Source organism: Malaclemys terrapin, chromosome 21 (assembly GCF_027887155.1).
Source record: "Malaclemys terrapin pileata isolate rMalTer1 chromosome 21, rMalTer1.hap1, whole genome shotgun sequence".
NCBI lineage: Eukaryota > Metazoa > Chordata > Testudines > Emydidae > Malaclemys > Malaclemys terrapin.
Window position 1 is genome coordinate 11,674,004 of NC_071525.1, and position 15,586 is coordinate 11,689,589.

A 15,586-nucleotide genomic window follows, 5' to 3' on the forward strand; every position below is an offset into this window, starting at 1 on the left:
AGCAGGCCACTCCCACCAGTGCAGGTCTGGCCTCACTCCCTTTCAGGGGCCTCTGGTGCCATCCCAGACAGGGGAAGTTGGGCCAATAGGAGCAGCCAGCTGGTCTCCACCAACTCATGCTCCCTCCAGCACAGAGGGACCCGAGCTTGAACACAGCCCAGGCACTATCCCTTTCTGTGCTCCCCTTTCCCACAGGTTGTGTGTGTGGGGGGGAGGGGTGCCTGTTCACTTGCACTGTCATTTCACTCTTTGCTGCCCCAACAGCATCTGCAAGAATTGCCAGCTGAGCCAACCCTGCATGAGCTGCCTAGTGCCCCTCCCCCAACTGCTTTGTGCCGGGCTTCCCATCACACACAAGGACTCAGGGTTATAAACAAGATTTGGGTGACCTTTATTCTGATTGGTGACCTCAGAGATACATTCCACAGTCAAAGTCATCAGAGCACAGGTGACAGCTATGGCCCAGCTCCAGAGCTGGTCATGCAGCACTGCTGGACCAGCTAGGGTTAGGGTCAAGCCACAAGTCAGCCAGGAGCAATGCTGTTGTAACAGTGGGGCTAGCTCCAGGTGCAATGCACTTCCTAGCTCCTCCACCCATGGTGAGAGCCCAGCACACAGCTGCTCCTAACCTTGAGGGCAGACCATCAGCTGGCTGACAATGCCCTGTCCCAAGGGCGACAGGGCAGGGTATTACAGCCCTTTCTTCACAGCCCCAGCTGGGCAGCATTCTGCCTCCATCCCAGCTACTGGAGCCTGGATCATGTTACATGTTTCGTTACTAGCACAGGAGAGTTACTCTGAGACAATACAGAAAGCTCTGCAGCACAAGCACAGGATTAGACACAAGACACTTGCTAGCAGGTCTTGCAGCTGAACAGCTAGACCGAGCCCTGCAAGGGAGATTTTTGGTCCTAAGACTATTGACAGATCAGCAAGAGCCACTGGCCTGGGTATCTGGAATGCAAGAAGTGGGTTTGCTGCTTCAGACAGAGCCCCAAGCCCCAGGGAGGAGAGATCTGGCTAGCAGCCATGGCTTTGGCACTTGGCTTTGATGGAAGGATGGGAGGGGGTAGCCTTGATTGGTCCCAATGTCAGTCTAGACTGTCATTTGGTCTGTATGGAAATGGAGTTTGGTCCCTACACACTAGTTCTGTAACAGTTTGGGGGAGTTCTGGGTCTTGTCCCCAGTGTTGCACACTGGGTGCTAGGGCCCCCCAGTGCTGGGATGGGGAGCTTTGAATGCAGACTTTCAGGGCACGAGGCCCTGGCAGGTTTCACTGTGGTGGTTTGCAGGGGGTGTTCAAGGCACCACTCCCCAATTTTCTAGACTGTAGACAAATATATTAAACCCTAGAGAGGAGGGGGAAGGGATGGTGGAGAGGGAGTGCTGCCAAGCTGGGCTGATCAGAGGATCTGGCGTGGCATCCCATAGCCTGTCATGCCTGCTTGCGACGCACCCCGGTTGGTGCCCATCTGCAGCCCAATCACATTCTGACCCTCCTTCAGCTTGTCTTTAGAGAAGTCGCGGCGGTTCTCCTGGGATTTCCTGGGGGTGAGGAAAACATGAGTCAGACCGGAGAGGTCACAGGGAAAGCACCTGGGTGGCACCTAATGGCTAGGCAGCATTGAAGAGGAGTGGCCCACACTGCACTGTGGAAGGGAAGCTGAGTGGGGCCCAGTGACAGCTCTGCCTTCATTGTATTGGCTACACCACACGACCTTTCAGGACAGTCAGACTGGATGAGCTGACATCCTGTCCCTCTGTAGAGTGACAGAGACCTAAGTCACTTTGCTTCCATGTAGCCAAGTCCCCAAGCCAGTCACAGTCTGAGCCCCAGAGTCCCTCTTGCAGGCTGGGGGAGAGGGGGCAGCAGAGCACTGGAAGGTGCTTGCATCATTTCGAGTCCTCCTGCTGGGAGAGGTGGCTCCTGCACAGCGAGGCTGCCCAGCTCCACTTCCAGTGGCTTCAAGTCAGCTAGAGACAGGAAGACCCAAACCCGACTGCACCCTGGGCTGGGCCACGCCTGCTTGGCCTGACCACCCACCACTTTGGCCTGAGGGGCTGGTTTTCTGTTACTCTCAGAAGTTCAAGAGCTACTTACTTGGGGAACCAGTTGGGGTCTCCAACAAACAACCCATCTTGCTTTGTGACAGCCAAGCCCCCCAGGTTCATCAGGGTCCTCTGCACACAGGCCATGTTTTTTCCTGGCAGGGCAGAGAGCCTGTGAGTGACGTACTGTGGTCTGACCTAGGTGTATTCAGCATAGAGCCCAGCCTCTGCAGCGAGCCCAGGCAGCACTTGGAGGGGGTCAGTAACCCAACCCTACCTGCCAGTGGGGCCTGCTGCTCATCTCACCCCCAAGCTCTCTGGCCCAGAGCCCTGGCCAGGATTCAAGATAAGCAGCTATTCCAGAGAATGGTGGCAATACCATCCCCCTCTCCTGGGTCCAAGCACAGCCTTTGGATGTGCCAGGCTGGCTGCATTCAGCAGAAGCATCTGCTGACCCCCGCTAGCAGCTGTGGAGCCTGCTGGGAAAGGGTCAAATGAGCTCTGCTAACTCAGAGGCAGGAGACCCACTGCCCCACCCAGATACAAGGGATGTGGGAGAAGATCTAGGGCATGGGCTGAGTCACCTTGGAGGAGGATCCCCAGGATAAGCAGAATCTGGGGAGGCAGCCTTCTGCTGATGAAGCCAGACCCCATGAAGGGGGAAAGTTTGGATTTCTGCACAGTGCAAGGGCTGGATCTAGAGCAGGCTGCTCATGTGGAGCTTCTAACTCAGAGGTTCCCTGCTCATCCCCATGCTAGGGGTTAAGCCTACCACAGGAGCCAGGACAATTATGTGCCAGGCCAACCCTTCCCCCCACCCCCGAGCTCTCCCTACCTTCCCAGAGGTCCACAGTCTGGAAGATGTCAGTGGGTGCAATGCCATACTGCTCAGCAGCCCGCAGGAACTGGGAGATCTGTTCCATCTGCTTGAAGGCCTTGTTTGAGGGATCAGTGTTGGCGACAGGCCCCTGGCCCTTTGGGTAGAGGCTGTTGATGAGTTTGCAGAGCACCTGGGCAGGAAGGACAAGGATAAACCCAGGACTCAGCCAGTGTTCTAGGCTAGTCTCAATAGCAGTCTCCACAGCACCCTGTATCTGGGGACAGGACCATCTGCAGGAGTTCCTTCGGGGCAGAGTCATCCCTTGTTAGCTCAGCATAGCCAGCGTGTGCCCTGGAGTGCTCCAGCCCTGCTGGGGGAGGCTCAAGGGGCAGTAGGGAGGACCTGGTGCCTCTGGTCTGTAAAGCTGTGCTGCCCCCACACAGAGATCCTGGAGGATGCTTGTATCTCACTGCCACATCAAGGAGGGGGAATTGCCTGGGGCTCCAGCTCTCTGGAGGGGAAGGGACACTCCAGCTCATGTGAGAAAGCCCAAGCTGGTGGGGCACATGGGGGATCCTCCAACCCCAGTGATACTTACTGTGCCATCTTTCAGCCACTCCTGGAATTTCTCTTTCCCAGGCTCAGGCGACTGGATGTCCCCACACTGCGCCAGGATCCACTGGGTGAGCATCTGCTCCAGCTCTGGATCGTACTGCTTGTCGATCCTCTGCTGAACCTCCCAGCTGAGTCCATAGGCTGGTCCCCTGTTTGCCATGGCAACGGTGCAGTGTCTGCAGGGCAAACACAGACAGGGCAGGTGAGTGAGGTGCCCTCTACAGTCTGAGCCATGACATGGCAGCACAGGCTGGAGGAGCCAGGAGCCATCAGCCAGACTTAACTGGCACCAAGGGCCCAGCCCCTTTGGCCACTGTTTGGCATCTCAGGGCAGAGTTGATCCTGGCTGTGGATTAGAGGCTGCCCAGAGAACATTCCCCCCCCGCTCTGAGTTTGGGGGTCTCTACTACAGTGGGGCACACCTGCCAAAGGCCAGGGAAAGACCTCCCCTGCTTGCAGGAGGCAGCTCTGTTCTGCAGTCCCAAGGCTAGGTCTCCCCAGAGCAGGAGCAACATGTGCTGGGGCTGGTCAGAGGGGTTGCAGCATCCTCCCCACAAGCCAGCTCCACGAGCAGTGGGCACCCAGGCCAGGCAAGGAAGGATCTGCATTTGCACCACTCTACACAGGTACAGCTGGAAAGCCCTGTCCACTCCCAGCAGAGGCGCACATGCTCTAGGCCCATTTCCTGGTGGGGAGGAGAGCCCTAGGCCTGTGATTGTGGTGCTGAGCATCTCCCATCCAGCTCAAGACTTCATCAAGCCAGCAGGGAGGAGATCCTGTGCTCATTGAGCTCTTGAGCCTAGTCCCCAGCACAGCATCCTGCATGCACCCCCACACCCTGTTCTCTCCAGAGGGGAGAGCACAGCAGTGCTCCTCCCTCCCCTGAAGCTCTGAGTGTAAGTGCTGCTGCCAGGCTGTGTCCCCCTTCCCCAGGGTCTGCAAGGGGCACACACCATGACAAGGCTGGCCCCACCTGGTGGACCTTCCAGATAGAGGGAGCCCCATACATCCCCTGGCTGGGAGCAGACAGCAATAAGAGCTGGGGCCAACCCACCCACAGCCCATCCTGCATTTAGTCAGATTGGGAGTGGTCTGAGCCTGCAGAGGGAAGCCCAGCACCCAGGTTCCACCCGCAGACCAATCACTGCACACGGAGAAACACTCCATGGAGCCACCCACCCATCACTCTGCCCAACACAGCACTGCAGTGGGTCACTGAGCACCCCCCAGTGCCCAGCACCAGCCCAACAGGGTCTCTCCAAAGACACTCCCAGCAGCCAGCTCCCCACAGCATGGGACATGCCAGCACCAGTAGCAAGAGGGAGGCTCTCCTATAGTTCCCTGGCTGCTGATCCAGTGTACAGCAGCATTTCCCAGCCCCAGGGAGGCCCCACCCTAGAGCTGACTGTCAGGGGCATTGATTGGAGACTTTCTGCCTTCTGGCAAGGTGCAGGGCAGAGGGATGTGCTCCCTCACTCAGTATAGCCCCTCCCCCAGCTCAGGGCTGCCTTTTCGGAAGGCCCTTACCCCAGGGGAAGGAAGTTCTGCTGGAATTTCCTTTGAGGGATGGTCAGACTTCACACGCTATGTGGTGGGGATGGCTCCAGACATGGCTTCCCCTCCCCACACCCAGTGCCTGCTTCTGCTATTCCAAGACTGGATCCCTTCAGCTTTTGGGGCACTGTGGGGTCAGCTCTGGTCAGAGGCATTCAGATTCAGCATGTCAGCCCCTCCCTACCCCACCCAAACCCCCTCCCTGGGCCAAAGCCCATTCTGCACGGTCAGGGCAGTTGGATTTGGGGCAGGAGAGGAGGCTAGACGAGAACATGGTGGGTCAGGATTGTAAAAGAAGCTGCCGCTGCCTTGGCTGCAGCTGGGGACCAGGCTCTCTCCAGATGGTGGGAAAGAGCCTGTCCTGGAGCCAGTCTCTCCCACCCACCCCATACACTAGGTGCCGTATCAGGAAAGTCAACAGCCCTGCCGTCCAAGCACATTCCAGCCCTAATCTCTGGAACGCAGCTATGTGCTGGGGCCAAGCAGGATGCGCCAGGGCCTGAGCCCAGCCCCAAGCTGCCTGAGGAGCCCAGCAGCTGCCCAGCCCCACAGGCTGCTATATGGAGCCTTAGGGGGAACCAGGGCCCCAGGACAAATGCAGCCAGGCCAGGGCAGAGCCTCTGGCTGGGGCTGCCAGTCCAGCCCTTCACTGACTCTCAGCTGACACCCCATGTAAGGGGATAGGTGCTGCCCCCCTCCCTACTTGCTGGGATGGTCAATCTCAATTAGGGTGACCACACAGCAAATGTGAAAAATCAGGATGGGGGTGGGGGTGGCGGGTAATAGGAGACTATATAAGAAAAAGACCCAAAATAGGACTGTCCCTATAAAATCGGGACATCTGGTCACCCTAATCTCAATTCCACTTGTTCTGCTCCCTCTGCCCAGGCCTGCTGGGGACAGGCTAGTGTCTCAGATGGGACCAGGCTTTTGGGGAGGAAGAGGGATGAATGAGCTGCAACTCTGATACAATCCACCCCATTGCTCCACCTCTCACCACTGCTGAATCATGCTTGCACTTCTGGGTGAGGCCTGGGCTGGAGTTCTCAGCCAGGAGACCTCATCGCCACCTGGAGCAGGGGAGTGTTGCTTGGCCAGGCAGTGACAGCTGCTAGGAGCAGAGGGAGACTGCACATGGTGCCATACAATGTTGCACTCAGCCAAGGGCTCTCCTGGCCAGGAGAGACTTAGGATTCCTGCCTCACAACATGGGAGTGAAGCCGCAAGCTCTGCCCCAGGTGCAGGCTGCAAATGGAGCAGCTGCTGGCCTTCAACACAGGACCCAGGCAGCTGCAGCACATGGGCAAGATGGAGGCAGAGGGGGCCATGCCCAGGAGCTGAGGAGAAGGCTGGACCATAGGGAGGGCAGATGGTGGTGCTGGGCAGGCCCCTGCAGGGATGTGAACATGGGCAGTTCTGCTGACACTCCTGGAGGGAGCAAACAGCAGCATTTGGTATGCCAAGCCTGGGTACCCATCCATGCCTGCAGGGCAGCTCTAGCAGAGTCACGGGAAGAGGGCACGCAAGACACCAGCTGAGCTGGTCCTTGCGGGGACTTTTGGCCAGGACAGGACAATGGCCACCACCCTCTAGATTAAACTGGGAGCTGCCTCTGGCTGAGATCTGAACAGACAAGCCCCAATAAACAATCCTGCCAGGCCAGCCTCCCCTCCCCAGCCCTGAGGCAGGGCTGAGCCAACAGCCCCCACCATGATGCTGCACCAGCACTTCCTGGACAGCAACTTCTCACCCTTGCAGGGCATTTCCTATCCAAGCAACCCCTCGGCAGTGTCCATGGCAGGCCCCACCCTGGGAGCAGGAAGTGGTGGGGGGCAGGGAAGGTGTTATTTCAGCTCCCCCAGCCATTCTGCAAGGAGAGGCTCCAAGGCAGCTGGCTGGGAAGGAAATAGTCAGCATTTGCTGGTCCCTGCCCTGGTACCAGATGGGAGTGGGGCCTTTCCAGGGATCCCCATTATTTATAGAGCCCCACTGCTCCCTGCCCACTTCCCCAGCAGCTCAGTCAGGGGGAGCTCCTTATAATCCTGACTCTCAGCTGGTTGAACAAGGGAGCAGCACAACCCAGAGACACAGGGGCACCCAGCAGCTGGCTCCCCACCCCACCCATCACTACGGAGTGGGCCTTACAAGGCCCCTAGTGGACCCTGCACCCACTCCTCCTGTGGAATGTTTGCAGGGTTGGGAAATGGCTCTGGGGCCCAGACTCAAGCGGGGGAGGGGAGGGGTGAATCACTCCCAGCCAGGGATAATTGCTATTGAGCAACTTGGCGATTTAATGAAGTCTGGAGATTGTCAGTAGTTTGGCTCCCTCCAGCCTCCCGCCTTATCCCTCAGTGTCACTGTGAGACTAGTAGCTGAGAGGATGCCACAAGCCAGGGATGCTGCAGCTCTGGGCACTGTTCCTGGGGCAGGAAGCAGGCCCTCCCCCAGCAGGTCTGGTGCCAATATAGCAAGGGAGGGGTGAGAGTGCTCCCCTAGACAGAATGGCACATGCACCCATCCAGGCAGGGGCTCCCAGGCACACACAGGAGGGAGGGGCACTATTCCAGAGCTGAAAGCCACTCACTCTACCCCCCTCCCACCACCAGGCTACAGATGCCTGGGGAAGGGGCCTGAGCCTCTGTGCTAAGGTGGCCTGAAATGCTCTTTCCAGAGGTACTTGAGTAGGCAGGGTGGGGGTGAAGCCAGTAATCTCCTGAACCCCCAGCACTGTGGATCCCATCAGGCCTGGGGCTGTTGGGTTTCACTATAGCTCCCCTGAGAACTCACCCAGCTAGCTGGGCACAAGGGAAGGTTTGAGCCACCCCCAAACTGGTCTGAGAAAGCAGCTGCAGTACAAGCCTGCCATCCCACTGTCTCTGTTCCCTCAGCACAAGACTTACCAACCCTCCTGATCGATGGCCCCTGCCTGCCTGTCCTCAGCAGTCCCCTAAACCCCAGCCACAGTCAGTGCTCACCCCTGCATCAGGTGCGTCAGTGGCTGCCATCCACAAGCACAGAGCCAGTGTTACTGAGGCAGAGACCATCTGCCCCCAGCGAGGTGCCTGCATGGCTGACAGGTTGGAGGGGGAGACCCAGCTCAGCAGCAGTGGAATTGCTGCTCTGGGTCTACACCCTGCCTCTGCAGCTCCCCACAGCTGGCAGGTGTGAGGCAGGAGAGCCAGTCTGAGGGGGTGCAGACACACCCAGCTGGGAGCCCTTCACACAAAGGAGCCAGCCCTGAGGGCTCCAGCCCCTCCCTGCCACATGCCAACTCCCAGCCCTCTATGCTGCAGGCAGCTCCTTCCAGTTCAGTGCAGCTGGCCAGAACCACCCACATGGTGGGAAACAGACGGTGGCTAGTCCTGTCACAGCCTGTTCCAGAAGCGCCTCAGGTTGCACTGCAGCGGGTGGGTTGTCTCCCCCTTCCCCACCACCCTGTGCAGGAAGCCCAACTCTCTAGGCAGGTCTCCCAACCAGCACTCAAGACAAGGAGTGGGCTAGCTCACCCCTGGGTCCCAGCCTGTTTAGGGGGCAACAGCAGCCAGTTCACTCAGGATGGGCAGAGCCATGATCTTCCTCCCAGGTCAGCCCTAGCCAGGCTCCAGGCAGTCACTGCAGCCTGGTGTCCACCACACTCCTCTGTGGCATGCAGTCCAGGAGCACAAGTGTACAGCTACCATTGGTGGGGAGGGGGAAGGAAGAGAAGAGAGAAAGGAAGACCTGGGGCAGCGCTGCTAGGAGGTGACTCCCTGCCATCTCCAAGACTGGGAATAGACACCTTCCCTATTAGATCAGCTCTGCAGAGAGCATCTCATGCCCACACTTGCACCATGCAGGTTAGACTGTCAGGCAGTATTCCTAGGAAGCCAGCACCTCCTCAGCCCTTATGCAGATCTAGCTCCTTTCTAGCACATGCTCGCTGAACCATGAAGGGGCCACTTAATGGGAGGCCAGATGCTGCCTGACTCACTGCTCATCACCCACTCACTGAGCCAGGTTTAACTTCTGCACCCCCCCCCCCCCCCATTAGTTTCACATTCTCAAGCTCAGGACAGTCCAGGGCATGTGGGAAGTCTGCCCAGTCCAGCCCTTATATGGATACTTTTCTGAGAACATTTCTGCTTAGACAGGGTTTGGTTTCCCTACAGTAGGAGTTACATCTGTTTGGTACATGCCAGGCCAGCAGTTGGCCATAAACTGGACCTGAGCCAGGAGAGGAGCTGGTGCCACCAATTCTCCAGTTCATCCTGCCAGGTGTGAGAGCTGATGGCACAACGCAGCTTTGTCCCAGCATGTCAGGGAAGAAGGAAACCTACATCTCATTTCCCAGAATAGTCCCTACCTGTGAGCCATCACAGCCATGTGAGTGTGCCCACCGATGTAATACAGGCAGGGTTAGAGCCAGGCTGCCTCAGCCACGCAGCCAAGTGCATGGTCATATCTAGGACCAGAGGATGTGGTGCCCTTGCAGGCTGGGCAGCTGGCTGGTGAGCAGGGACTTTGTTATTCACCAGGCTCGCTTCCCAAACATGTACTCTCAATGTGTACATGGGATACACACACAGGAGGGTCATGAAGCATGATGAAAGGGGGGTGCTACCTCTGTACATGGCCTATGCCCCCCACCTCCTCCTGCACCCCACCCCCGAGCCTCCTCCCGCACCCAGACTCCCTTCCTTGGCAAGTATAATTCTTAGTTAACCAGAATTTGACTAACTGGCACACACCCCAACATGCCAGATAAAGCTTTACTGTATTTAGCTTCACAAAGTGCTCAAACACCGACAGAGGCAACATCCTGTACCCAAAGATCTAACCAGCCAGATGAGCAACCTCAGCCAATGACTGGAAACTGAAATCAGCAAAGTGCTAACGGAAAAGCAACAGCAGATTAAGTGAAGGTAATTAGCCACTAAGTAAACTGGCAAGGGATGTGGGGATTTGACATCACATGGAGATTCTACATTGAGCTCAGCTGGCAGTTCTGGGTTGGAGGCAGGAATCCCTGGCTGGGAGGCTCTGGCCTGTGCTAAGCAGTCACTCAGACTGGATGATCACAACTATCTCTTCTGGTCTTGAAATCTAGGCAAATGTTGCTTTAATTGGGTCCCAGCAGGATCTTGTTGTCTGGAGAGCATCAGGCTACGCTAGCTCATTGTTCTCTCAGTCTGGACATGGGCAGCAAACTGGACACTCTGCACAGTGGGACTGGGCCAGCTGCCTCCAAGCCAGTGTGCTATGCCACACCCTTCACTGGCAACATGGGCGGAGGAGGCAGCACCCGTCCCATCCAGGCAGCAAGGTAGCTGCAAGCAGCCACTGCTAGAACCCACAAGCTGGCTGGAGATTTGTTTGCATCATTTACATTCTCTGGATACAGACATGCCCTCACTCACTTATTTGTGCTTCCACCTGCCCCCAAGTGGGACCTGCAGGCACTTTGAGAAGCTGATTGAGGAGGGCTGTCCCCAGAGCCCCCCACCCCCATGCCAAGCCTTGGATCAGTCCTTGGCAGACAGGAGGGGTGGCCGAGCACCCTAAAGGGTCAGAACCCACTTCTGCTCACCAGCGGCAGTGAAGCTTTGCAGAGTTGGAGCAACATCAAGTGGGGCCTGGCCTGCACCAGGGCTCAGACAGCAGCAAGAGGGCTGAGAGGGAAGGAGAGCACCCCACTTCCCATAAGATTAATGGGACAGACTCTGGTGCTTAGCCAGAGGCTCTTGGCAAGGATTCTCTGAAGACAGGCCCCAGAAAAGGCATGAAGGGGAATTGGAAGGGCCCATGTCCAGGTCAGTGGCCCTACCTGGGAAGCCACAGAAGAGGTAGCTGAGCTTCTGGAGAGTGGTTGCAGAGAGGCAGCCATCAGGCCCAGCCTGGAGTGGCTGTGAAAGGCAGCTCCCCAGGAGCATTAGCAGCACTGGGCTCTGGGCCAAGGATCAGCAGTAACTGAAATTGGTGGAGACAGGCCTGATTTCCTGCCACAGATGGAGTCTGCTGGAAGACAAGAGAGCCAGCCCTGGGGGAGGGGAGAGGATGCTACTGAATCCCACAGAGCAGAAAGCAGCCACCAGAGTTTAGCACCCAGGTGGCCAGGAAGCGATAAGCCCTCAGAGGAACTGATCCTCCCCCCCCCTCCCCCCAATCTGAGCAGGGAGGGGGGAGTTGCTGCTGTTGAAATCCCCACAAACAGGAAACCCCCTGGAAGTGTGGGCGGGTCCCCCGGGGGTGTTGCCATGGTAACAGAACACAAGCCAGCCACAGACCCAAGGGCACCAAAAGTGCAGGGGCACTGCCATGCTTGGGTCCCACGAGGGCAGCATGTTCATGTGGGCACACCAGAGTACAGGGCTCCACAAGGCATGTGTCTGGGCAGAGACACCCCACATGAAGGGCTCTGGCTAAGAGCTGCCAAGGAGGGGAGCGAGCCAGCAAGAGGGTACAAGCCCCATGCTGGGCCCTTGGGCAGAGAGCCTGGCTGGGGAGCAGCAGCTCAAGACAGGGAAGGAAAGCCACCCCGCTCTCCTCCCCAGGAGTTTGGACCAGCTCTGTTTTCATCTGTCACTCCCCCAACCCCCAAGAGCCCAAGGGGAGGAGCTAGGGTTACCACCTGGTTGGTGCCAGACTGGCTTGGCCAGTTTTGTAATGGATTTGCCAGTTGCCCCCAAAAAAGCAGCAGATTAAATGAAGTGTGGGTCTAAAGATTAGCTATTCCACAGTACTGTCAAATGTGGACAGTGTCTGTGTGCAGCTAAGGATGCTCAGTGTTCCCACTTCTGCAGTTTAAGTAAGAAATTGATGTTATCAATCTTCTCTGTGTTCTCTCTAGATACTATAAGTGGCAGTTAAAGGGAGGGGGATTGCGGAGTTGCCTTGTGGTTAGGAGTGCAGCAGGCTTACTTGGAGGATGCTGATATTTTTGCAGTTCAAAGGTAGTAACTCCAAGAGGAGCCAACAGAGTCTGCAGCTTCAGCTGTTGAGACTGCCAAGGGGGGGTGGGGGGAAGAGATCAGGAGGGAGAAAAGGTCCCACCCTAGAAGCCACACTGCTCACACCCCTCCTCCTGCCACCCCCACATCCACTCACTTCCAGCCCATGTTCTTGAGGGCACGGACCTTGGCTCCAGCTGGGAGGGCCCACAGCACCCAAGCAGGCAAGCCACAAGGAGATCCAGCCATGCACACTGCAGCTCTCTTGGCTTTCAGGTCAGCTCTTTGGAGCCTATTGGCTTGAGGGGGAGCTGCAGATGGACTAGTGGGGGAGGCAGTAGGTATTACTGGGGGGGGGTAAGAGTCTCTCCTCCCCCTGCTGCAGATTCTCCCTGCTCAGAGCTGGGCCGCCCAGGATTAGCACCTCCACCCAGCAGAGCTCTTCTGGGACCCTAGACAGGAGCCACTCCAACCTGCAGTTTCCAGAACTGAGCACCCTGGAGGCAGAGGAGGATGTGGTGAAGGCAGAAGGCACAAGCCAGATTGGCATCTCATGAAACTTTAGACCCCCCCCCACACACACACACACACAATTCAGGGGCTCAGCCAGCTGCAGAGAGATGCTCATTACAGATGGGAATAAAAATGCCAGCTCTGCCTGCCCCTGGAGTGGTGCCAGCAAGCAGCAGGTCAATTCACATGAACAGCAGCTGCTGTTTTATGGGGTAGTTTCACTTTATGGAGGCCCTCAATTCAGCTGTGAGCAGATTCCCATAAAACATTCCAGCCCAAGAACACAGGCTGTTAACACACTATTAATCTGCTGCCCCAGGACATGCTGCCGCCCTCCCCCGAGCCTTTGCAAGCCCAGACCTGCTGTACCTTGACACTGGAGCTTGCCAAACTGGGAGCTGGACAAGGCCTTTTCCCTCTGCTAGCCATGCCAAAGGCAGGGCTGGGACCAGAGAGCCCATCCTGCTCCCAAGCACCCATCTGGATTTGCTGCTGTCCCACAAGAGGGGCCAATAAAGGGTCAAAGTGATTGCTCTAACCCCCATTCATCCATTACCTGCAATACCCTCTCCCTGCCCCCAGAATCCTGCACAGAGTGCTGGAGAAGGACAAACCCTGGAGCCAAACACCCCCATGCTAGGACCAGTGCAATTCCACAGCAGCTTCATTGGCTCAGGAGGCCATTCCACAGGAGTGATCTACACAGCACTGGAACCACTGCCACTATGCAACTCCAGTAGCTGCTGTTCTACTGATAACAAGGGACAGCTGCAGCCTGGTCATACAAGACTAACTATGCCAGCAGGGGAGGCACCTCTAAACCAGCAGCACAGCATCCACAGCTGATTTAACTACTGCAGAGCCCCACACTATCCAGAACAACTATATTGGTACAAACTGTCTGCTAGACCACTGGTTCTCAGCCTTTCTAGACTACTATCCCCCTTTCAGGAGTTGGATTTGTTTGCATACCCCAAACTTCACCTTGCTTAAAAACTACTTGCTTACAGAACCAGACATAAAAACGCTAGTGCCACAGCCAGACTATTACTGACTTTCTCATTTTCACCATATAAATATAATTCTACTTACATTTCAGTGCATTGTATATAAAGCAGTATAGACAAGTCACTATTTGTATGACATTTTAGTCAGCACTGACTTCGCTAGTGCTTTGTGTAGCCTGTTCAAACACTTGACAGATATCTAGATGAGCTGATGTACCCACTGGAAGACCTCTGCATGCCCCCAGGGGTACACGCATCCCTAGTTAAGAACTACTGCCTTAGACCAGGCCTTCCTTGCCTCTCATCCAAGCTCTTCAGTGAGGAATTTTCACACCACAGCCTGAGAAAAGCAGCCTGGAGGCTATGGATGAAGTGCAGCCACCTCACACCACAACTGCCCAAGAGTAGGCTACGGAGTGGATGCCAGGCATGGCCACACCCTGACCAGCCACGGCTGGAGGGAAAGGACTTAAGAGCTGGGGAGCTCACCCATTATTTGCACTCTGGGTCAAAGCAGCATTAGCCTGCCTGAGGGACCAGCTGTGGCTGTTCTAAGTGGCAGGGCCCTCAGGGGAGGGCAAAGGCCTCACATGTCTCCGCTGCTCCATTTTAGAAGCAGAGTCCTGGAAAGGGACCAGCGTCCAGGGAATTGGGTCAGACCCAGAAGCACTGCTAGTTTTTCCTTTTCTGGAGAGAAAAGAGAGCCCAGGCCGGGAGACTGTTTTGAGCATGAAGTCGTCAGCCCCGCACCGGCCTTTGTAACCACTATGCTGCTTGCCAAGCTGGGGAGCTCATGGCAGGGGGAGGAGAGCAGGCCTGGCGCCAGGAGCAGCAGCACAAGCAGCCAGTTTGCAGAAGTCCCTGATTTATAAGTTTGTTGTAGCAACACGCTGCTAGCGCCAGCCGGCTGCAGAGGGGTCACGATCCCCGATGAGACAGCAGTTTCTGCACTAGCGACCCAGACTTTCCCCACAGCACCCGAGCGCCTTCGCCAGTGGCCATCTCTGGGAGGACGAAGCAGCTACCACACCTATCCAGCTCCCCTCTGGGGGCCCCACTGGTGCGCTCGCTCCAGCCGTGACAGATTTAACAGCACCCTCCCGCCCAGAGCCTGCAAACAGGGGGTCCTGGGGCAGCCTTCGCTAGCAGCGGCACCGAGCAAAGCCACCACTTTTAAGAACCCACCTAGTGGCACGGCCGAGCTCCGGGTCCCAGGCACACCAAGCCAGGGGCTCAGCCCAGCCCCAGACCAGGTCGGCCGGCTGCTGGTCTGACACGTGGGAAGCCGGGGCCGCACCCGCTCGATCAGCCCGCGGAACTGCAGCGGAACACTCGCTGCGCACGAGGGGCAGGCAGCGCACCTGGCCCTGCTGCGCGGCCCGACACCGGCTTCCAGCAGCCGGACGGGCAGGACCCGCTAACAGCCCCGCACGCCGGCCGCTTTCACCGGTACCCAAACCCACCCGGCCTGCCCACGGGAACTCCCCAGTCCCGCGGGGAGCTGCCCGGAGCGCGGCACCTACAGCAGCCGGGAAAGAGCGGGAGCAGCCCCCAGTGGCCCCACACTCACCCCCGAGCGTGAGACAAGGCAGGTTCCCCCCGCGCCCGGCCTCCCTCCATAAAGCAGCCCCGGCCCAGGGGGCACCCCACCCATCCCCGGCACGGCTCTGACCTGCTAGCGACGGCCTGGAGCTAGAGCGATGAGATGGGACCGCACCCACCCCGCGCGGCTATTTGAGGGCTGATGTCAGCGTCCGGGGACGGGGGCGGTGCCGGGGGAAGGGACTTAAAGGGCCGGGAGGCGCTGGCCCCGCCTTGCAGTGAGATGGATGCAGTGGAGCCAGACGCCCTTCAGGGCTGGAGCCGCCTGGGTTCTGCCGGGCCCCAGCGGGAGCTAGATGCTTTGAACCTGCCTTTAGCCATGCTGCGTTCCCCTACCCTGGGTCGAGCCCAGCCGCCCTCACCCCTGCGGTGCCTTCCGGGGAGCAGGGCGCTGAGTTCAGGGAGGCCGTGTAGCAGAAAGCCACTGGGGAAAACCCACCCAGTCTCTTTGCAGTGCTTCTATATCCTGGGGAATTTTTGAGTCAAATGTTTTGAATGA

General features: G+C 57.5%; 1 protein-coding gene across 1 annotated transcript; it reads right to left on the reverse strand.

The window, feature by feature from the left end:
- Window positions 1-367: 367 nt before the first annotated feature.
- Window positions 368-15,259, reverse strand: TAGLN2 (transgelin 2). Its single transcript, XM_054010635.1, has 5 exons — window positions 15,158-15,259; window positions 3,469-3,661; window positions 2,886-3,060; window positions 2,103-2,205; window positions 368-1,546 (listed from the first exon to the last, which is right to left on the reverse strand). The coding sequence occupies exons 2-5, from the start codon at window positions 3,643-3,645 to the stop codon at window positions 1,405-1,407; spliced, it is 597 nt and encodes a 198-aa protein (XP_053866610.1). The 5' UTR covers window positions 3,646-3,661; window positions 15,158-15,259; the 3' UTR covers window positions 368-1,404.
- Window positions 15,260-15,586: the final 327 nt, after the last annotated feature.

Bases quoted from the DNA above. Each gene is read 5' to 3' on its own strand.
- TAGLN2 (XM_054010635.1), bottom strand. From the start codon at position 3,645: ATGGCAAACAGGGGACCAGCCTATGGACTCAGCTGGGAGGTTCAGCAG. The intron at 2,206-2,885 runs GTAGGGAGAGCT...CTGCCCTGCCAG, and splicing joins GACTGTGGACCTCTGGGAAG to GAAAAAACATGGCCTGTGTG. The intron at 1,547-2,102 runs GTAAGTAGCTCT...CCTCACCCCCAG, and splicing joins GACCCCAACTGGTTCCCCAA to GAAATCCCAGGAGAACCGCC.